The sequence below is a fragment of the Oryza glaberrima genome, chromosome 7, assembly GCF_000147395.1.
Source record: "Oryza glaberrima chromosome 7, OglaRS2, whole genome shotgun sequence".
Lineage (NCBI taxonomy): Eukaryota > Viridiplantae > Streptophyta > Magnoliopsida > Poales > Poaceae > Oryza > Oryza glaberrima.
The window spans coordinates 23,723,592-23,745,216 of NC_068332.1; the positions used below are offsets into that span (position 1 = coordinate 23,723,592).

The 21,625-nt window shown below is 44.8% G+C and overlaps 5 protein-coding genes across 5 annotated transcripts; 3 read left to right on the forward strand and 2 right to left on the reverse strand.

The window, feature by feature from the left end:
• The first annotated feature begins 1,125 nt into the window (after positions 1–1,125).
• On the forward strand, positions 1,126–1,733 carry LOC127780319 (peroxidase 2-like). Its single transcript, XM_052307223.1, has 2 exons — positions 1,126–1,334; positions 1,556–1,733. The coding sequence occupies exons 1-2, from the start codon at positions 1,126–1,128 to the stop codon at positions 1,731–1,733; spliced, it is 387 nt and encodes a 128-aa protein (XP_052163183.1).
• Positions 1,734–2,779: 1,046 nt separating this feature from the next.
• Positions 2,780–4,473, reverse strand: LOC127780908 (peroxidase 2-like). The gene is made up of 2 exons (XM_052307899.1): positions 4,018–4,473; positions 2,780–3,598 (listed from the first exon to the last, which is right to left on the reverse strand). The coding sequence occupies exons 1-2, from the start codon at positions 4,423–4,425 to the stop codon at positions 2,852–2,854; spliced, it is 1,155 nt and encodes a 384-aa protein (XP_052163859.1). The 5' UTR covers positions 4,426–4,473; the 3' UTR covers positions 2,780–2,851.
• Positions 4,474–8,389: 3,916 nt separating this feature from the next.
• LOC127780907 (peroxidase 2-like) lies at positions 8,390–9,901 on the forward strand. The gene is made up of 2 exons (XM_052307898.1): positions 8,390–8,846; positions 8,951–9,901. Exons 1-2 carry the CDS (start codon positions 8,439–8,441, stop codon positions 9,695–9,697), a joined length of 1,155 nt encoding a protein of 384 aa, XP_052163858.1. The 5' UTR covers positions 8,390–8,438; the 3' UTR covers positions 9,698–9,901.
• A 3,814-nt stretch (positions 9,902–13,715) lies between these two features.
• Positions 13,716–15,118, forward strand: LOC127780909 (peroxidase 2-like). Its single transcript, XM_052307900.1, has 2 exons — positions 13,716–14,047; positions 14,146–15,118. The coding sequence occupies exons 1-2, from the start codon at positions 13,841–13,843 to the stop codon at positions 14,905–14,907; spliced, it is 969 nt and encodes a 322-aa protein (XP_052163860.1). The 5' UTR covers positions 13,716–13,840; the 3' UTR covers positions 14,908–15,118.
• A 388-nt stretch (positions 15,119–15,506) lies between these two features.
• LOC127780370 (putative 4-coumarate--CoA ligase-like 8) lies at positions 15,507–21,543 on the reverse strand. Its single transcript, XM_052307270.1, has 4 exons — positions 20,431–21,543; positions 16,509–17,053; positions 16,167–16,272; positions 15,507–16,028 (listed from the first exon to the last, which is right to left on the reverse strand). Exons 1-4 carry the CDS (start codon positions 21,541–21,543, stop codon positions 15,897–15,899), a joined length of 1,896 nt encoding a protein of 631 aa, XP_052163230.1. The 3' UTR covers positions 15,507–15,896.
• Between the last annotated feature and the right edge of the window lie 82 nt (positions 21,544–21,625).

The window sequence follows — 21,625 nt, forward strand, 5'->3', positions numbered from 1 at the left end:
AGGCCTTTAATGAAAGCCCGTCAAGAGCAGATCTGAGCCCACATAACTAATTATATGCCACAAATTCCTAACCCAAAAAAAATGAGCTGCACGGAGGTCGGATTCCCGCTCCGACCCAGCCAAGCCGCACGTTCTGGTTTACGCCGTTCTCCGGTCAAAGGGATGTGAATTTGATTTGACATTCAGAGTTTCAGAGTTTAATTTGGGATTCTGGTAGATCCTCCCTTCTCTGATCGAGTCACCTACAACGTCATCGATCGAGCAGCTCATGTTAACGCTATAGCTATGACTTGCGCAGAATGCAAGCACACACTAGCTAGCTAACACTAATTAAGCTAGCTTTGGGTATTCGATCGATCATTCGATCTGCTCGCCACGTTCACCGGACGGTTGACCCTGCACACACCACACCACCACCACCACAACGTGCGCGCCAAAAACATTCCCAAGCAGCAGTACGTACTGTGTACGGCGTGTCGGCGTGCGTCCCCGGCCGCCGTCCGGTGACTATAAATAGCCATGCAACCCAGCATCTCCTCTTCATCCTCTCTTGAGCTCACTGCTCAGTATAGCTAGCTACTACGGGAGTGGATTTTCACCCTCGAGAAGACATCCTCTTGTTTGCATGTCACCCATATAGTGATAAAAAATTTTGAAAACAATTGAGAAGATATATTAACATGTGATATATCACTCCACAAACATGCAAGTTCAAATTCAACTTCTACATCTCGTAACGAAAAAACAATAAACTACAACTAGTTATCATATATTAACAGTCAAATTTGTTTTTTTCGTTGTGAGGTGTAGAAGTTGAATTTGAATTTGCATGTTTGTAGAGTGATATATCATATGTTAATACATCTTCTTAATTTTTTTCATAATCATTTGGGTGACATGCAAACAACGAGGGGAGGCTAAGCTCGCCGTCCTCCTCACCTTGCTCGTGCTGCTCGCCTCCGTCGCGTGCCAAACCGGCGACTATCCCCTCAAGAGATGAAAATAGTTTCCCGCTACCATGGCTAAGCTTGCCGTCGTCCTCACCTTGCTCGTGCTGCTCGCCTCCGTCGCGTGCCAAACCGGCGGCTATGGCTACGGTGGTGGCAGCCCGACTCCACCGTCGACATGGTCGCGCTCTCCGGCACGCACTCCATCGGCCGCTCCCAGTGCTCCTCCTTCGCCGACCGCGTCCCGCCGCCCAGCGGCACCACCACCTCCGGCTCCGACATGGACGCCGACCTCGTCGCGTCCCTGCGGCGGCAGTGCACGACGCCGAGCGACACGGTGGCGCAAGACGCCGTGACGCCCAACGCGCTGGACAACCAGTACTACAAGTAGGGGCGGATCCAGCATGGGGGCGGCGTGTCTCGAGCCCTCACTACTGACGTGAAGACTATGAGAGCCCCCACGAAGACCCCACTAAAATTTTTTATCATACGTAGATAGGAGGGAGACTATAACTCTATCTAGTTTACTCAGATCCCATTGCTATTTATTTCTAGATTCGCCCGCCACTGGTCTACAAGAACATGATGAACCAGCATGTGCTGTTCAGATCGGACGCGGCGCTGATGACGGCGGCGGACACCATGGGGCTCGTCCGCGCCAGCGCCTACTTCCCCGGGTGGTGGAACGCCAAGTTCGCGGAGGCGATGGTGAAGATGGGCGCCGTCGCCGTCAAGACCGCCGGCAACGGCGAGATCAGGAAACAGTGCCGATTCCCCAACTACTAATTGACAAATCGGCAAGACGGCAACATTGTCACAATACATGCCAGTGATGTGCGGGGGCTTTTTTTTTTTTTTTAACTTTGCCTGATGTTGCTTACATTTATTTTTTGCTGTATACATATTGTAATTTTTGTTTACTGGCATTTGTATTTCAAGAAAACTCATTGATGAAATTTATTGTTAACCGGTGAATCTTTTTTCCCTTCAAATGGAGTCTTAGTAGCAAAAAGAAGTTGCCATGGAAGGTTTATTCCGGATGAGCGTAAATTCATTAGAAAGTTCAGAAATTAAATAATTGCATACAATCTTTCCAAAATTTAAGGTTAACTAACTTACATTTGGCAATTAATTTCTCAATACCTGTGAACTACAGACATGAACTACTAACGGCGTTTTGCAAGGGTTGATAACTCGTTTCTGAAGATCTCCGGTCAATATTGTCTGCTTCTAGCATGTTTGACACTAAGAAATTAATGGCTTCAGGAAGCTCGAGAAACAAATGATTTTTTTAACGTGCATCTATAGTGTCAATTTCTTTTCGATATAGCAGGATCAAAAAAACATTGGACAAGTAAGAGAAGAACTGTACAAAGGAAAAAATAGTTAAGATATGTGAGCTCAGAATCATTTTGCTCCTGATAGAGCCTAATTTTTGGCCTCTTTCCTTATTTTTGACACAAGGACTATCTTTGAGAGCTTTATGCTTTTGGCGGCTTCTATTTCAGCTGTTGCGACCGCTGTCATCGGATATGTCATCTACCATCGAAAAAATAATTAGCAGTAAATACAAACACCCGTGTCGTGTCAAATCTAGAATTTGAATCTAGGTGGGCTGGTTTCACCATAAGTAATATAATCAGTTCAGCTACGCTCATTTCATGTTAAATTTTGCAAACACACAACCAACAATAATCTCATTAAAAAGGGAAGTACTTATCAATAATAATCTCATTAAAACTTGCTGAAATTCCAATATTAGATACATGCAGAATTACAACAAAAGAATGGCAAAATTAAACTAACTAATTAAACCTTTAATCGGTGGAAAATATATGACAAACAAAAATCACGAGCTTATTCTGTGACGTGAACTGTGATCATTAGCCGGTGATCAATGGCGGCTAGTTGACGAGGCGGCAGTTCTTCCTGATCTCGCCATTGGCGCTGGTCTTGATTCCAATGCCGCCCATCTTCACCATCGCCGCCGCGAACTTGCTCTCCCACCGGCCGGGAATGACCACGTTGAGGAACACGCTGAACCCCGTCTCCGACGACCGGAGCGCCGCGTCCGACGTGAAGAGCACGTCGCGGCTGAGCACGTTCCGGTAGTACTGGTTGTCCAGCTTGTCGGGGGTTTTGAGGTCCTGCACCACCGTGGGGTCGCCGGTGCGGTTGCACGCCCGCGTCAGGTTGGCCTTGAGCGCGGCGTCCATGTCGGAGGTGGTGGAGGCGAGGCGGTCGGAGAAGGAGGAGCAGTGGGAGACGCCGATGGAGTGCGCGCCGGAGAGGGTGACCATGTCGTCGGCGTCGAGCCCCTTGTCGGCGAAATTCTTCTTGAGCTGGTCGAGCCCAGCGAACGGCGACGGCAGGTTGGTGAGGGTCTCGTCGGCGAGGGAGACGCGCCCGTCGTAGCGGCCGGCCGGCATGGCGAAGTCGATGTTGGCGTTGCTGAGGAAGTAGGCGGCGTCGCGGCCGGCGAAGGCGACGACGTCGGCGCAGGAGACGACGCCGGGGCACGCGCTCTCGAGCGCCGCCTTCGCCGCGTCGATCACCTCGAAGCCGCGGAGGCTGGGGAAGTTGGGCACGCCGAGCTTCTCCGGCCGCGAGTTCGCCGTCGTCGGGTCGAGCAGAACGGAGGCGTCGCAGCCCTGATCAATCGAAAGGAGACAATACACAGCCACATTAATCACGTGGATTACTAACTTGATTGCAGCACAATCGGAGTGTAATTATACTGTAACTATAATGTAACTTGCATATAGCTTTCACATAATTTTAAACCGTTAGATTGTTTCAAGATTTGTGCAAATGAAGAATGAAAAAAGTCACTGTGTGCAAACATTTGAGAGGATTAGCTCCCACGACCTCCGTTTTACCTAAAAAGTATGTTACGTAGATATTTTTGAAAGTTACATATAAGTTACATGCGAGTTACAGTGTAATTACATCATGATTATACTATAATTACATCTGTCAAATTTTTAAAAGAAAATTTATCGATAAATGTATAGGTGATCCCTTACTAACTAATTAATCACGTGTTTTAATTAATAAAAAAGGATTTTACCTCGACGAAGCAGTCATGGAAGAAGAGGCGGACGAGCCCTGCGCCGATGCCGCGGTTGGTGTACACAGCATTCTTGACAGCGTCCTTCACAATTTGCTCAGCTTTTGGGCAAGAGGAACTGTAATAACCAACTCTGAGCCCTGGGGGTGGCGGGCTTGGGCTTGCCGGAGCCGGGCTCGGAGGAGTTGGGCTTGGTGGAGGATAGGTTGTCGGCGGGCTCGGGCTCACCGGTGCTAGGCTCGGAGGAGTCAAGCTAGGTGGAGGATAAGTAGGCGGCGTGCTCGGGCTCAGGCTTGGTGGGCTTGGGTATGTAATGGGTGTGGGTGGGCTAGCATTGCCGGTATAGCCTTGGCATGTCACAGAGCCCACCAGAGCCAGCAATGTGAGCAACACAGCAAGCTTAGCCATCTCTGATTCTCTGCACTGAACTCTGAAGTAGCTACAGTGTGCTGAAACTCTGAAGACTGAACTTTGTGATGAAATGCAGCTGCTTCTGCATCTCCATTTATAGTCAGTCCCCAGCCGAAGCAGAGAAGAAACAATTTTGCTGGCACGTCGCGGTGACAAATGCGTTCGAAGTCAAGCAGGGAACATGGGAATCGAACAGCTAGCTAGGCTAGTTGACATGGAGGTTTCTTTGATTAATTTTTGCCGGTAAGCTGCAGCTGCACTGAACAAGTCGACGGCCTGATACTGATTGGTTTAATTTCAGAGGTTTTTCATCTTGCAGAGTGTGTTCCATGGAGGGGTTGTTTATTGTGTCTGAATCAAATTTATCACCCGGATTTATGCTCTTGCAGCCGTTGGATTGGCAATTTGGCATTGTTTAGGTTTTGATGGGATGCAACCTCTGTAGGATGCAACTACCGGATTGCACTAATTACGCTTCGCGGCCTGTGTTTCTAATTCAGTTTTGACTGTCGGTTTGTGTTGTTAATCTGATGGTATAGAAACTCATAGAAGGTCATGGGGCACCGACAATTATAGTTTAGTTTTGAGACTAGTGTACTAGTAATACTAGTGATTAGTGTCGGTCTGCTAATGTGCTCACCACGCAGTCACATAGCGCACCGTGTTGACTCTTATTATTTTGTATGTCAATTGTCTCTATGTTTTAAAATAAAGATGATAATATAGACTTGCCAGACTGACTACTAGTAGTAGGGTATGTCTGTTTGCTGGATATAATTTTTACATTATAAAAAGTGTGGTTTAATTATGAAAAGGGAATTTTGAATATGGAAGTAGATTTTGATCCCTCGAGGGGATATCCTCTCATTGTTTGCATGTCACTCAAATGGTTATGAAAAAAAATGAGAAGATGTATTAACATATGATATATCACTCCATAAACATGCAAGTTCAAATTCAACTTCTACATCTCGCAACGAGAAAAAATTGACTATGACAATACATTATCTAGTTGCTGTTTAATTTGTTTTTTCCATTGCGAGATCTAAAAGTTGAATTTGAACTTGCATTCTTGTGGAGTGTTATATCACATGTTAATACATCTTCTCAAAATTTTCCATATTTTTTATAACCATTTGATTGGCATGCAAATAACGAGGAGACATCCCTTCAAGGGATCAAAATAGTTTCCCTTTTGAATACAATACCGCTTTGGACTGTTGTACACGGTTTCTTAATTTACCCAATTAATAACTGAAATGGGTTGCACATAATTTGGGTGGTTTTCTAAAATCATAATACCTGGTATTTTCAGTTATAAATACCTAAAAAAACTAGTGCTCCTTTGAAACGTAGGATTCTCAATTTCTCATAACACGGAAATAAGAAAAAAAAAAGAGGGTTGGAGCGCACTAACATTTCAAATCCTATAGATTGGAAAAAATGTAAGGAAACTATAAGAATAACCATGTGGATGGAGCACGGGAAAAATGCTAGAATCGGAGATACACACACAAAGTATACTTTTTTCAAGAGGTTGGACATTTCCTCCGAAGTTTCTAAGTTTTGAGCCAATCCAAATGAATTCCGTAGGATTTTCGGATGGCTTTTCCTTTAATCAAAAGGGGCCATGGAGGAAAAATTTCCATACTCTTTGTTATGGATTGAATTTCTCCAAAATTTCTTTAAAAAAACCTTTGTTCCAAAGGAGGCCTTAAACATTATTACTAACTGAAAAAAAGGAATCCAAAGTTGGCATGACCTCTAGTTTAGGGCATGTACAACATCTGTTAATAATATTAATAGAAGGCTCTTTACTGACATTGAAGAGAGAAAGGAGAGTGAAACATTTAGAGAAAATTCCCTGTGTACCCCTGAAACTTCACACAATACTTTCTATGCCTCTGAGATTTGCTCATTCCCTTCCATACCCCTAAATTTCAGTTTGGATCCCTTCTATACCCCTTCCATTAGTTGACTGTTAGTTGACCACAAAATTTCTACCATAGAGTCCATTTTGCCCTTTGCTATCAAGAAAATATAAATTTATGAAGTATATTGATGAAGTGTATAAATTTATTGTATTTGACTATTATATGTATGACTTTATTTTGTGAGATATTATTTAACAAAAGTAATATTTTAGTTTCGCCTCGCGAAGGGAAAACAAAAATAATTTTTATCTATGACAACCCTTTGGTATCAAGAAAATATAAATTTATGAAGTATATTAATGGAGTGTATAAATTTATTATATGTGACTATCATATTTATGAGTTTATTTTGTGAGATATTTTTAACAAAAGTAATATTTTAGTTTCGCCTTGCGAAGGGAAAACAAAATAATTTTTATCTATGGCAAAATTTATTTTAGATAAAAAAATAATATTTTTTACCATTAAAAACTTCATATTTTGTTAGAGTAGTACGAAATTTTTTATAAGATAAATCTTTTTATGCGAGATAAAAATTATTTTTGTTAAATAATATCTCACAAAATAAACTCATAAATATAATAATCGTATACAATAAATTTATACACTCTATTAATATACTTCATAAATTTATATTTTCTTCATACCAAAGGGTAAAATGGACTTTATGATATGAATTTAACGATCAACTAATGGTCAACTAACGGAAGGGGTATAGAAGGGATCCAAATTGAAATTTTGGGGTATGGAATGGAATGAGCAAATCTTAGGGGTAGAGAAGGGATTGGATGAATTTTTAGGGGTACAGAGAGAATTTTCTCAAACATTTAAGCTTAACACAGGCTAAACATAGACTCTTAGTATTTATAGAAGAAATTTTTACTATAGGGTAGGGAACATGAGAAAATAGAAAAACTATAAACTATACTCTTATAATATTTGAGAAATTGAGTATAGTTTATAATCTTAAGTGACGTGTATTGCCTACTAGTATATACCAGGCTCCAGCCGTGAACATGCCCTTATATATGACATAAGAACATGTCTAAGTAAAGTTTAGTTAGTCGTATTAGTAAAACTAGCGGAGGTTGGCCGTGTAATTTTATAACCGATTAAATTTGTTGTGGGATCAATGGAGACCATATAAAAAGAGTGAATTTTAGGAAATCTCACGTTTTATGATAGAAGTTGCATAAGATCCTAAATATTATCGCAGGTGACACATAATCTAGATAATTATTGTTCTAAATTAAGTTCACTGGCTTAGCTTGAGGCATGCATGTAAAGCGTCGTGATTAGTACTAGGACCTGTTTGGAGGAGCTTCTAACTGCTGCAGCTTCTCTCAGAATTAGAAGCTCCCGAAACAGCCTAGCTTTTGGTCCAGATTCTAAGAAGCTGTAGTTGTAGAATCCAGCTAATGAACTATAAGACAGAAGCTGGAAAACCCAGCTTTGATTCTTAGAAGCTGGCTACCAACTAGCTGCTTCTCAGAATTTTAAGCTCCCCAAACAGGCCCCTGTTGGTGAACCGACACTGCTTCCTTATCTCGCCGGCGGCGGTCTTGACGGCGACGCTGCCCATCTTCACCATCGCCTATGCGAACTTGGCGTTCCACCACCCCGGGAAGTAGGCGCTGGCGTGGACGAGTCCCATCAAAACCAATGCCAAACTGCCAATTCAACGGCCGCAAGAACATAAATCTGGGTGATAAATTTGATTCAGAAACAATAAACAACCCATCCATGGAACATACGCTGCAAGACGAAAAACCTCTGAAATTAAACCAACCAGACCGTCGACTTGTTCAGTGCAGCTGCAGCTTTGCCGGCAAAAATTAATCAAAGAAACCTCCATGTCAACTGGTCTAGCTAGCTGCTCGATTCCCATGTTCCCCTGCTTGACTTAGGGTGCATTTGTCACCGCGACGTGCTCACCAAATTGTTTGTTCTCTGCTTCGGCTGGGGACTGACTATAAATGGAGATGCAGAAGCAGCTGCATTTCACCACAAAGTTCAGAGTCTTGAGAGTTTCAGAACACTGTAACCTGCTTCAGAGTTCAGTGCAGAGAATCAGAGATGGCTAAGCTTGCTGTGCTGCTCACATTGCTGGCTCTGGTCGGTTCCGTGACATGCCAAGGCTATACCGGCAATGCTAGCCCACCCACACCCATTACATACCCAAGCCCGCCAAGCCTGAGCCCGAGCACGCCGCCTACTTATCCTCCACCTAGCTCGACTCCTCCGAGTCCAGCACCGGTGAGCCCGAGCCCGCCAACAACCTATCCTCCACCAAGCACAACTCCTCCGAACCCGGCTCCAACCGGCCCAAGCCCGCCAGCCCCGGGGCTTAGAGTTGGTTATTACAGTTCCTCTTGCCCAAAAGCTGAGCAAATTGTGAAGGACACCGTCAAGAACGCTGTGTACGCCAACCGTGGCATCGGTGCAGGGCTCGTCCGCCTCTTCTTCCATGACTGCTTCGTCGAGGTAAAAAAAAAATGTTTTCTTATTAATTAAAACACGTGATTAATAATTAGTTAGTAATCTACGTGATTAATGTGGCTGTGTATTGTCTCCTTTCGATTGATCAGGGCTGCGACGCCTCCGTTCTGCTCGACCCGACGACGGCAAACTCGCGGCCGGAGAAGCTCGGCGTGCCCAACTTCCCCAGCCTCCGCGGCTTCGAGGTGATCGACGCGGCGAAGGCGGCGCTCGAGAGCGCGTGCCCCGGCGTCGTCTCCTGCGCCGACGTCGTCGCCTTCGCCGGCCGCGACGCCACCTACTTCCTCAGCAACGCCAACATCGACTTCGCCATGCCGGCCGGCCGCTACGATGGGCGCGTCTCCCTCGCCGACGAGACCCTCACCAACCTGCCGTCGCCATTCGCCGGGCTCGACCAGCTCAAGAAGAACTTCGCCGACAAGGGGCTCGACGCCGACGACATGGTCACCCTCTCCGGCGCGCACTCCATCGGCGTCTCCCACTGCTCCTCCTTCTCCGACCGCCTCGCCTCCACCACCTCCGACATGGACGCCGCGCTCAAGGCCAACCTGACGCGGGCGTGCAACCGCACCGGCGACCCCACGGTGGTGCAGGACCTCAAAACCCCCGACAAGCTGGACAACCAGTACTACCGGAACGTGCTCAGCCGCGACGTGCTCTTCACGTCGGACGCGGCGCTCCGGTCGTCGGAGACGGGGTTCAGCGTGTTCCTCAACGTGGTCATTCCCGGCCGGTGGGAGAGCAAGTTCGCGGCGGCGATGGTGAAGATGGGCGGCATTGGAATCAAGACCAGCGCCAATGGCGAGATCAGGAAGAACTGCCGCCTCGTCAACTAGCCGCCATTGATCACCGGCTAATGATCACAGTTAATCCACATCTCCGACGACGGGGATGTTGGTCAGAATAAGCTCGTGATTTTTGTTTGTCATACATTTTCCACCGATTAAAGGTTTAATTAGTTAGTTTAATTTTGCCATTCTTTTGTTGCACCCTTTGTTGTAATTCTGCTTGTACCAATATTGGAATTTCAGCAAGTTTTTAATGAGACTATTATCGATAAATATTTCCCTTTTTAATGAGATTATTATTGATTGTTAGTTTGTCACGCACCTGGTTAAGCATGAAGGCCTGACATCTTGCGTTGATGCTGTTGTGTGTGCGGCAGAATTTAAACACGCTTCTTTAAGGGAAAAAAGATTAACTGAACCAAGCAACCTCATGCACGTTACGTATCATCGCTCGATAACAATGTTGAACACAACATGATGGTGATAACATATTTTCTTCCGTGAATCCGCATGAGTTATAACATATTTGGTGGACCGAGAAAATTACCCCCTTCATATTTAAATATATAATTCCGTAGACTTTATTCACTCCACTAATTTTTGAACACTCTACTCGTGGTGCTCAGCGCGCTCTCGCTGCTCGCCGTAAGGGGGCTTGGACGACTGCCACGCCAGCCTCGACCTCGCCGCGCTTCCGCCCGTACATAGGGATGAAAACGGATCGGAAACGGACGGAAACTAGCTTTATCATATTCGTTTTCATATTTTTTTCGGAATCAGAATCGAAATCGAAAACTCGGATACGGAAATGAAATCGAATATTATCGAATACAGATACGGAGCGAATACGAGACGGAACGAATACGGTAGCGAATATTTACCGGCATATAAAAAAACCCTCAAATTGAGTTTCTTGATCAAGAAAGAGATATTGCTTATTATTTTAGTTCAACGTCTCCAACATTTATATCGTCAATTTTGTAGACGGTCCTACAACCGTATGTGAAAATCGATTTTCATGGCTGTTCCTCTAAGAGATCCATATGCAAATATGATTATCATTTTCTACTCCCAAGACCTTTTACTAGATGTATAACTTATTTACCATTGTATAAATTGGAGATGTTATTTATTTTACTTCACATCTTCGAAACTTGTAATGTTTGTTTTATACTTTAAATGCTTTCAAATACAAATGTTATAAACTACAAAGTGGTAGATCCCGTTGAGCTCTACAACTTTGATATGGAACACATCTCCATCAGATGTTTGAATTGTAGATCTGAGATTTTGTAAAAATTAATATGGTATATTATAATGAATATTTAGACCCTTAAATGACCTCAAATAATAAAAATAGTCAATAATAAAGTTGTAGATCTCATCAAGCTCTACAATGTTGATATAAAGTTTGTCTCCATCTGATTCCGTATGAAAAAGTTATGTGTATATACGTGTTTTTTCTAAAATTTGCTCAATGTCTGCGGATATCTGAAAAAAGTTTCGGATAGTTTCCGACCGTTTTCCGATTCTGACGGATAGTACCCTTACTGTATTCGTTTTCGTTTCCGAGAAAAAATATCCGAATTCGTTTCCAAATCCGAGAATTTCCGGATAGTTCCGACCGAAACTATCCGAATTCGTAAAATGGTCCGGACGGACGGAAACTATCCGAACTAGTTTCAACCCTACCCATACATAGCCATCCCCGGCGAGTCTTCCGAGCGGATGGAGGAGCGAGAGAAGGCCTAGAGAAGTAGAGGAGAAGTGTGGCGGACAGTGGGCCCCACCATTTTTCATTTTAATGCTTAACACTAATATGTGGGTTCTACGAGCTGACTCAGCCAGTCAACGGGGTTAAAGATGCCACGTGGAATAAAACCACCTCCGAAACAAACCAGGGAGTTGATTTGCAACGGTTTTAGGAGTTAGGGACTGGTTATACCCGATTTGTGGTTGAGGGATGCAGTTCAACCAGGGACATGAGTTGAGGGAGACAAAATAAACTTATTCCACTAAAATAATCGACCAGTTTTTGGGCCTAGCATTCTACCTGGGCTTGGCTCCCCCTTTTCTTCTCCAAGATTCCATCCGAAATCTAATCTTGACGGCATCAGGCCTACATACACACGTAGGCCCGTGGTCCGAAACGTGATACCTCCCGATCGAGTGATCCAGATCCTACGTACTCCTTGCGCCCATTTCGATCCGTATGATCAATCGTCCGGCCACCTCACTGGAAGAGTATGCGCTTGCAAGTGGCAACTCACATGCATCAGTCATCATCTATCACGGACCATTACTCCCCATACACACCTTGCAAATTTTCTTTGATTTTGGAGTTTGATTGGAGTAGTTTACAGTGGTCGTGAACTGTGTCAGTTTGGCTGATACCATCTGCCAATTAACGGTTGTTAATTAATTGCAAACATGCATGCATGTATGCAATTTAAATTTTCTGGTCTACTGATGCCGTAGCGAGCGATAAACTACTACTATAAGTCTATAACAAATTCGAGGATAATGGAGGCTAGCTTCTGCACTCTAAACATGCATGTTGTAGTTTGATCTGTAGAATTTGGTATAGGGTGCATCTTGTAATCTTGGACTGATCTGATCACTTTTTATTGGGACAAAATATACTATATAGAAAAGTTTTACCTAGCTGCGTATGGATCAGCTGTAGCGCCCGTAGGTGTAGCATAATTTTACACCATACTCTCCGCGTTATATAAAAAGCAAACAGAATATGATATTTTAGTACAACAAATCTTAACAAGATATATCATATTCTATTCTATGTTTTCTATAGGACAGAGTGAGAACTTTGTGTACCCTTTTTTCTGTTGTAGGCAGGTCCAGCAATGTATCAGTACGGCATGTCTCAACAAGAAAAGTGAAGTCAGGGATGACGTAAACAGGGGAACTGTTTAGCTATAGTCACTAGTGACATGAAATACTCTGAAATCTTATAGCGCCATTGTTTCGCTTATTCATAGGTTTACTCGAATCACTTAATGGCAAATAAAAAATCATCTGTGGGAAAAGCTTTTATACACATATACTTAGTGACTCAAAAGCAATTGCTATAAAATAAAGTACGATGAAAAAAACAAATTCAAAATCTGGCTTATAAGCATCAGCATAATTAAGCCAAACAATGAGTAAAACTTTTGTTTGCAATAACGTGATGTTAATAAGAATTTATAGAAGTATTCAAATTCTCTGAAATCTTAGCACCTTTTCAAACAAACACAACAGCTCCTTCCTAGCCTTGAAGTGCGGATACCACAGTAGTGGTATAAACATATCCTTGATGTGCGGACATCCTTGGTACACGGCCGAGATATACTTTTTTTTCTCCAAAAAAAAAAAATCTTTACTTAACACGGGCGGTCGATCGGTCTGTGCTCGATCAACTACAGAAATACCAACATGTAATTGTTATCTGGAATTAAGCTTCAGATTTAACAACTTGGAGTTCTTGACGTGCAAAACAGTTTGCTCTTTTCATCTCCATCTCCCCATCTTTTTTTTTAAAAGAAAAAATTGAGAACTCCATCTCCCCATGTTACCTACGTTTTTGGGCCGGGCAGAATTTATGAGAAGTTGCATCAGTGCTGAGATAGACTTCAGAGAGCTCCCCCAAAATTAATCTGCTGATACACTGAGACCCATTTGACTCTCATGGCGACAGCTAGTTATCCTAATTAATCAATCCCGGAATTATTGTCCGGAATGTGCTTAACATCCACCCCAGCAGAGTAAACAAATCAATGGCGGCTAAAACAAAAGCTTATCCTTCCAATCTGCTCGCAGGGTGTTCGAGCTTGAAATCAAGCCCATACTCCCTCATGCAGAGTCATGCAGTGAGACAATATAATACACATGCTCACATGCGACGCCGGATTAATAATTTTTCGATCGTTAATTATTTTCTCCTTAATTCCTAGCTCCAAAGTCAGCGAGCCTCGCATGCTAGCTGAGCTGTTCTTGCATGTGTTCTTCCCGCGCTGTCCGCGCAGACAAAAACCCTGCAAATTTCTTCCGGATTCCGACCACTAGTCTGTCACTAGCTAGCTCTCTGTCCATCTGATCGATTCGGATTTGTGCTATAAATGGACGTGCAATGGAGAGCTTAGCCATTCAGACAACGGTAGTGGAGTGTGTGAGTAGCTGAGGAGGTCGACCATGGCGGCGGCTAGGGTTGCGATGTGGGTGGCGTGCGTGTTGGCAATGGCGGCGGCGTGCCAGGGGCGGCTTAGGGTTGGGTACTACAAGCGGAAGTGCGCGCCGGCGGAGTACGTCGTCAGGGCCGTCGTCGGCAACGCCGTCCGCCAGAACCCCGGCGTCGGCGCCGGCATCGTCCGCATGTTCTTCCACGACTGCTTCGTCCAGGTACACAGATCGATCCGTACGTCCATGGCGATCCATGGATACGCAACATTGGTTGCCGCAATTGATGACACTGAGTGACAAGTCGTTCGTGGTTGCAGGGGTGTGACGCGTCGGTGCTGCTCGACCCGACGGCGGCGAACCCGCAGCCGGAGAAGCTCGGCCCACCGAACTTCCCCAGCCTGCGGGGGTTCGAGGTGATCGACGCGGCGAAGGCGGCGGTGGAGAAGGCCTGCCCGGGCGTCGTCTCCTGCGCCGACATCATCGCGTTCGCGGCGCGCGACGCCTCCTTCTTCCTTAGCGGCGGCGGCATCAGCTACCGCATCCCCGCGGGGAGGCTCGACGGACGCGTCTCCCTCGCCAACGAGACGCTCGCGTTCCTCCCGCCGCCGGTGTTCAACCTCACCCAGCTCGTCGCCAGCTTCCAGGCGAAGGGCCTCGACGCCGACGACATGGTCACCCTCTCCGGCGCGCACACCATCGGCCGCTCCCACTGCTCCTCCTTCGCCGACCGCCTCTCGCCGCCGTCGGACATGGACCCCGGCCTCGCCGCCGCGCTCCGGAGCAAGTGCCCGGCGAGCCCCAACTTCACCGACGACGCGACGGTGGCGCAGGACGCGGTGACGCCGGACAGGATGGACAGGCAGTACTACCGGAACGTGCTCGACAGGAAGGTGCTGTTCGACTCCGACGCCGCGCTGCTGGCGTCGCGGCAGACGGCGGCGATGGTGGCGCGGAACGCGGCGGCGCGCGGGAGGTGGGAGAGGAGGTTCGCGAGGGCGATGGTGAAGATGGGCGGGATCGAGGTCAAGACCGCCGCCAATGGAGAGATCAGGAGGATGTGCAGGGTTGTCAACGAGTAACTGTTAATTTCAGAGGAGGATGCATCTAGCTACGTACGTGCCATTTTGATTTGTTTTCTTCAGAATTCAGAAGCATGAATTGTCACATTTCAATATTATTTCGTTGCTTGATTCGAGATGATCTGGGGCAAATGTTGTATTTGCACCTGACGGAATTAATTGTACGCTCCATTAGAGATATGATTGAATAAAGTTTTTCAGTTTTTAGCCAGCCTCTCCATTCTTTCTCCAGTTGTGACAACAAGTGTACTTGTCTGGTCACTAGCTAGTGTATAATCTGGCGAATTAGCAAGGGAAAAAGAAAATCTGACAAGCACAAGCTATAAATTTGACTAGTCGAGCAACGAGGGCTTGAACCCGAAATGGGCCCAGGACAGTGGAGAAGACCAGCCCATAACTTGGCCCATTGCGCTACGGTTGATGCGGCCCATTTCGCTCCGGGAGGGCCTAGGAATGAATCTGCTTCCTTCTCGGAATTTCGGCCCAGTCGCACGCTCTCCCCGTAAAGCCCGTACTTCTTCTCTCTTTTTTGCACTCTCGTCTAATTTTTACATGAAAATGGTCACACGAATTAACAGAACTGCTGCAGAGTCTGCCGATAAGTAGATGTTGTTTATTCATATACATTATTCCTTTTGCACACGAGTAGTACAATACAGATGAGTATATAAATTAGCAAAACGTCAGCACTTTGCTACGGCTAAAGGAAAATATATCACAATATTTCCAGAATAAATAAAACACCTCCTTCCTGAAATATATTTCTCACATTTTCTTAATAGAGAATACTCACTTTAGTTTAATTTTATATGTAGCTAATCATTTAGATTTAGCTGTTATACAATGTAATAGGTAAAAACTATAATGAGAATAGTGGGGTGACAGATCTAGAGATTTTTAAAGGAGTATAGATATGAGTATGACTGCACGTCCAGATAAAGATAATTGAACCTTTGGAAATTCATGGTGTTTATTCGTGTGATCATGGGTTACATCCTGCTTCGATGCAGGATAGACCCCTGTAGCAAGTTTTTCAGCTGGCGCCTGAGGATTTTGCCTGAAGGAGACCTTGGAATGGAGTCAACGAACACCACTTTCCTGATCTTCTTGTATGGCGCCACCTATATACATCATGAATTCATCCATGCTCGATTTATCAGAACTATTCAAACGGTTAATGCAGCGCAGCAAGGCAATCTAATCTGCATTTTAGCTCTGTCACTAATTGAATAATGATCTCCCTATACGTATATATGTACCTTGTTCTGTACAAAGGAAACGACTTCATCTTCCTGAAGATGGCCGCTGCCTTGTTTCTTGACCACATATGCCATCGGGATCTCGCCGGCCTCCTTGTCGGGATACCTGCAATGCTACACTTAATTAGCCATACATATATATGCAGAGTTGGAGAGTGTGAACTGTAAATTATTTGTTTCACGTTTTAACTCTTTATACACATTTTGTCGAAAACCTTCTTCTCCTGTATTAGTACTAGACCACATGTTTTAAGCTATATTTAATAAGACTATTTTCTTAAAGTATTTAATTTATCTCTAAATCCGCTCAATAGTCTAAATCAAACAGAACAGTGTACTGACGGCGCGACGGCTGCGTCGTGGATGTCAGGGTGGGTGGCCAAGACGTCCTCCAGCTCGGCCGGAGCCACCTGGTAGGCGTTGCACTTGATCAGCTCCTTCACCCTGTCTACCACGTACACCAGCCCACGCGAGTCCACGTAGCACAGGTCACCGGTCCGCAGCCACCGCTCGCCGCCGCCGGAGACGGAGACAGAGCCGGCGGCGGCGACCAGGGCCAGGGCGGTCGCCTCCTCGTTGTTCAGGTAGCCTCGCATGGTGGAGGGGCCTCGGACCCAGAGCTCGCCGGTGCGGCGGGGCGGGAGGAGCTCGCCGGAGTCCGGGTCCACGATCTTGGCCTCCACATCCGGCATGAGCCGCCCAATCGAGACGCCACCGCCGCCGCCGCCGGCGGTGCTTCTCTCCTTCACCTCCGTCGTCGTCGCTGCAACAGCGACGAACGTCATATCCGTCGATGACGGTGGCATTTCCACCTTGTCGATGCCGTTGTCGTTGTGCTGCAGATCGCACATGGTGACAATGCCCGTCGTCTCCGTTAGCCCGTAGCACTGCACATATACATGTACAATATATGAAAATATTTATGTCATGCTTAAATAACATTTGATGATGAATCAAGTCACAATAAAATAAATGATAATTACATGATTTTTTTAAATAAGATGAATTGTCAAACGTTGAATAAAAAGTCAACGGCGTCATACATTAAAATATAGAGGTAGTATATTATTATGTAATATCTTTGGATAAAAAATTATACAATAACCAAACTTTATATAATTTCTCTGTTTTTAAAAGTAAGTATCTTAGAATTATTATTAGCCAAACTTTTAAATAGTGTACAAACGTTATGGGCATGTTTGGTAGTGCCAAATCTTGGGCAAGTTTTGGTACTACCAAAATTTTGATAGGGTAGAGTTGAAAATGTTTATTTGGATTGAAGCCAAAATTTGCCCATAAGAAACAAGTTCATAGGCAAAGCCAAATTTATGGCATTGGTAGAGTTTTAGTAGAGGTGTTTGGTTTGCTACCCTACCAAAATTTTGGTAGGGCAAATTTTAGTAGGGTAGTAAATTTTGGTAGGGTAGCAATCCAAATTGGCCCTATAAAACATTATAGGAGGGAGTATTTATAACCGGATGGAATGCATGTGTCGTCATTGTTGATTTAACGTACACCAGAGATATATCAAGGACATGAAAAACTGTGAAGACAATGCGCTAATTACTCTATTTTCCCCTGAAGAGCACATGGGATGTGTACACCAGTGCCGCCCAATTAATAATCTATTAATTTTGAGTGGTATTTAGTTAACATGATGTCACGTTCGTCATCTGAAAATACGTCTAACATTGGGTAAGGAATGAACAGTACGGTGACATCAAGCAGTAATGGTAAGGACTGAACAGTACGGTGACATTGGGTGAATATCAGCCATCCATTTCGAGATGGACGGCTCTAGACCTAGGTACTACAGCGATAACCTATAGTACAAAAAATGATTTTAATCACTACTTTCGCTACAGTGCTACACAGTACGCCTGCCACAGTGCTCTGCCCTTTTCTCTCACTGTACATGCGGCACTGTACTTGGAGGGTGTGAATTAATCCGTGCAAGTTCTTGCTACTACCTCTGTCCCAAAATAAGTGCAGCCATAAATATCCATGTTCATCGTTTTGATCTCTGTTTTATTTGAAAATTTTATAAAATATATATATATAATTAGTCACACATAAAATGCTATTCATGTTTTATCATCTAATAACAATAAAAGTAGTAATCATAAAAAATTTTCAAATAAGACGAACGGTCAAACGTTAGACATGAACCGTGTTAAAACTGCACTTATTTTGAGACGGAGGAGTACAATTTTCAGCTTGTACGAGTATTTTGCTGAATTGTACCGACCTGTTTTTTCTAGAGTACTAGCTAGCTACTCCAGTACATATGTACATGGGTACATTTATTGATTCAAAGTGCATTAGAGCAAGTAATGTAGGACTCTAATATTTTGTCTTAAGATATAGTAGAATCACGTGATGATGAGATGGAGGAGAGAAGCCACCCCTCACATATATGTAACCTTTACACAAACTCTTAGAGAGATCGATGAGAGTAAGATTAGAGAGATAAGAGTAAAAGACCAATGAATTGAAAACAAATAAAATAAGATTATTATGGTATATCGGGGTTAAATATTTCACAGATAATTTGTTGTATGTACTACTTTCAAATTAATTAATGAGTAAATAATGTAGATAAAATTAAAGTTAATCTTAGAACTTGCTCTTAGTGTACATATTAATTGTGTCACGCGAGCGTACATGTCACGGTTGATTTAGAACAGGTATTAATTGCCCATACAAGTGATTTTGCCTCTCATAATTATATTTTAGGACTGAGGTAGTACGTAGTACCGTAATAGTAATGTACTGCATCTCACTAATTAGTGCATCGCTGAAATTAGATAACCGGACGAAGTGACATTGTGTCACCAAAAGGAAAGGGTAATTAGACAGCCATCACAGCCCTGAGATGACGGGGAAATTAATTAGCTAGCTTTAATGCAATCATATAATCCTTTCATCCTTTGGTCATAAATATTTATCTTTTAGATAAAAAATCGATCTAATATAAATTCCGGCCATCATTTTTTTTCAGAATAAATTTACAAAATATCATAATTGAGCTTATAACAGTATGCTATAAGATTTACTTATATTTGCTAGTAGTAAATCTCATACCAATAAGTAGTTGCAGAATTAGACCAAGTCAGTGTTGCAGTACGTATGACCGAGAATTAATGCAAATTAAAACTAGTTCTTTCATATATCTTCTCACAACCGAGAGAGAATAATTAATTAAGGGCGGTTCCTTTCAAACTCAAAAAGTAACTAACATAATGTCAGGTATCAGAAGATCGAATCCATCGATTACCGAGTGTTTCACAAGCTAGTGGCGATTTATCGTTTCCATCAATTAATGTGTAAATATTATGTCAATGATATAGATCAAATAATTTATAGCCAAAGATCTTTTATTTCACTATAGGTGGCGTAGTTTCATTAGAATTGCTAGCTAATAAATCTATATGGTTTAACGCTAGTCAATAATAAATGGGAGTTTGGATTTATCGTATCACCTTAATTTCTCATTTTGATTTATTTTTATCTTCACCTTCATCTTTTTATTAACAAATTTATGACCGTGTGTGTCTTATAACATAAGCTAGAGATGTAATCAATTTCTATTATTAAAAATAGATCAAATAATATATATAATGCGATGAGCATACAGAAGAGAATCACACTTTTCTCTCTCAAAAAATAAGATAATACGTAAACATGGCAAATACAACCATACATCGTACAAGACGCATCAGAGATGAGAAGCTAATTAGTTATTTATTTTTTTTCAAAGAACGAGACAGTATTGATATTAATTAGTTCCCACGCATCAAAGTGGAATCTCTGTTGAGTCTTCCATGCATTTGTCACAAAAGGGATCAATGAAGGTTTTGATTCGATCGACACAAAAAAAATGTTTTAAAAAAAGTTCAGGAATGACTAGATTTTATGCAATTTGCATATTATAAAACATCAAAGGTCAACTGTATAGATGAATTTATGCAGTGACGAACATAAACTATAATAATTATAATTAAGACATGTTTTAGATTTCAATTTTTTTTCAAACTTACGCTTTTCCGTCACACTGAACTTTCCTGCATATAAACTTTCAACTTTTCCGTCACATCATTTAAATTTCTTCAAACTTTCAATTTTAGCGTGGACTAAACACAGCCTAAGTAAAATAAATCACACAAATTAAGTTTACTTTATTTTTGCAGAGAATTAAGTGTAGTCATTAGCCGTTGATTAATTAGGGAAGCAACTGTAGCAAATAGCCAGGTAGGATACGAACCTGGCCGAGGTTGACCGCCGGGAAGCAGCTGCGGAAGCGCGCCATGTGCTCGCGCTGCAACGGCGCGCCGGACGACACCACCTGCCGCAGCCGGAGACGACGACGCGACGGCTCGCCGTCGCCGGCCGCCGCCGCGACCATCTTCACGACCATCGGCGGCACGACCAGAAGCCTCGTCACCCCGTACTCCTCCACCGCCGCCATCGTCTTCTCCACCGAGAACCTGCCGGGGACCACCACCGCCGTGGCGCCCAGCGCCGCCGTCCCCATCACGAACGACGAGAAGCCGAACATGTGGAACATGGGCAGCACGCAGCCGTACGCCTCGTCGTGGTCGTCGTACTGCTGCGGCTTCTCGCCGCCGCCGCCACCCCACGCGCGCTCCAGCGACGCGGCCATGGCGATCGCGTTGCCGTGCGTGCTCACCACGCCCTTGCTCCTCCCCGTCGTCCCCGACGAGTAGAACAGCAGCGCCGCGTCGTCGCGGCCAATGTTCGCCGCCGGCAGATCCAATGTCTCGTCGTCGTCGACCTCTGCGGCGACGTCGGCGAGGAGCTGCTCGACGAGGACAAGTTTGACGTCGGGCGCGATGGAGCGGAGCTTGGGGGCGAGTTCGCCGGTGACGAGCGCGAGGAAAGGCTTCGCGTCGTCGGCTTGCCGAGCGAGCTCGTCGGGCGTGAGGAGCGGGTTGGCGGCGGAGAGCACGGCGCCTAGGGAGAGCACGGCGAGCGAGAGCGCGGGGAAGTGGAGCGAGTTCGGCGACAGGAGGAGCGCGACGCGGCCGCGGCGGAGGCCGGCGGCGGCGAGCGCGCGCGCGACGCGGAGCGAGAGCGCGCGGAGGCCGGCGAAGGAGAGCGCGGCGCCGGTGGAGGCGTCGACGAAGGCCGGGCGGGCTCGGCGGCCGGGGAGGAGCATGCGCGGGAGGATGTACTCCGGGAAGGAGAGCGCGGCGGCGGCGGCGAACTGCGGAGGGTGGCCGCTCCGGTAGACGCCCGTGGCGGCGCAGTAGCCGGCGGCGAGGTGCAACTCCATCTCCATGGGTGTGGAATAGTCAATGCGTTCAGAGCGAAAGCTCGGGTATTTAAAATGAGCGAATAAATGAGATGGAAACATGGTTAACGATTGAAACAAATCGATGACCAAATTTTGACCATCGAAATTCGCAAAGTCGATTTTTAAAACGTAAACAAATTGA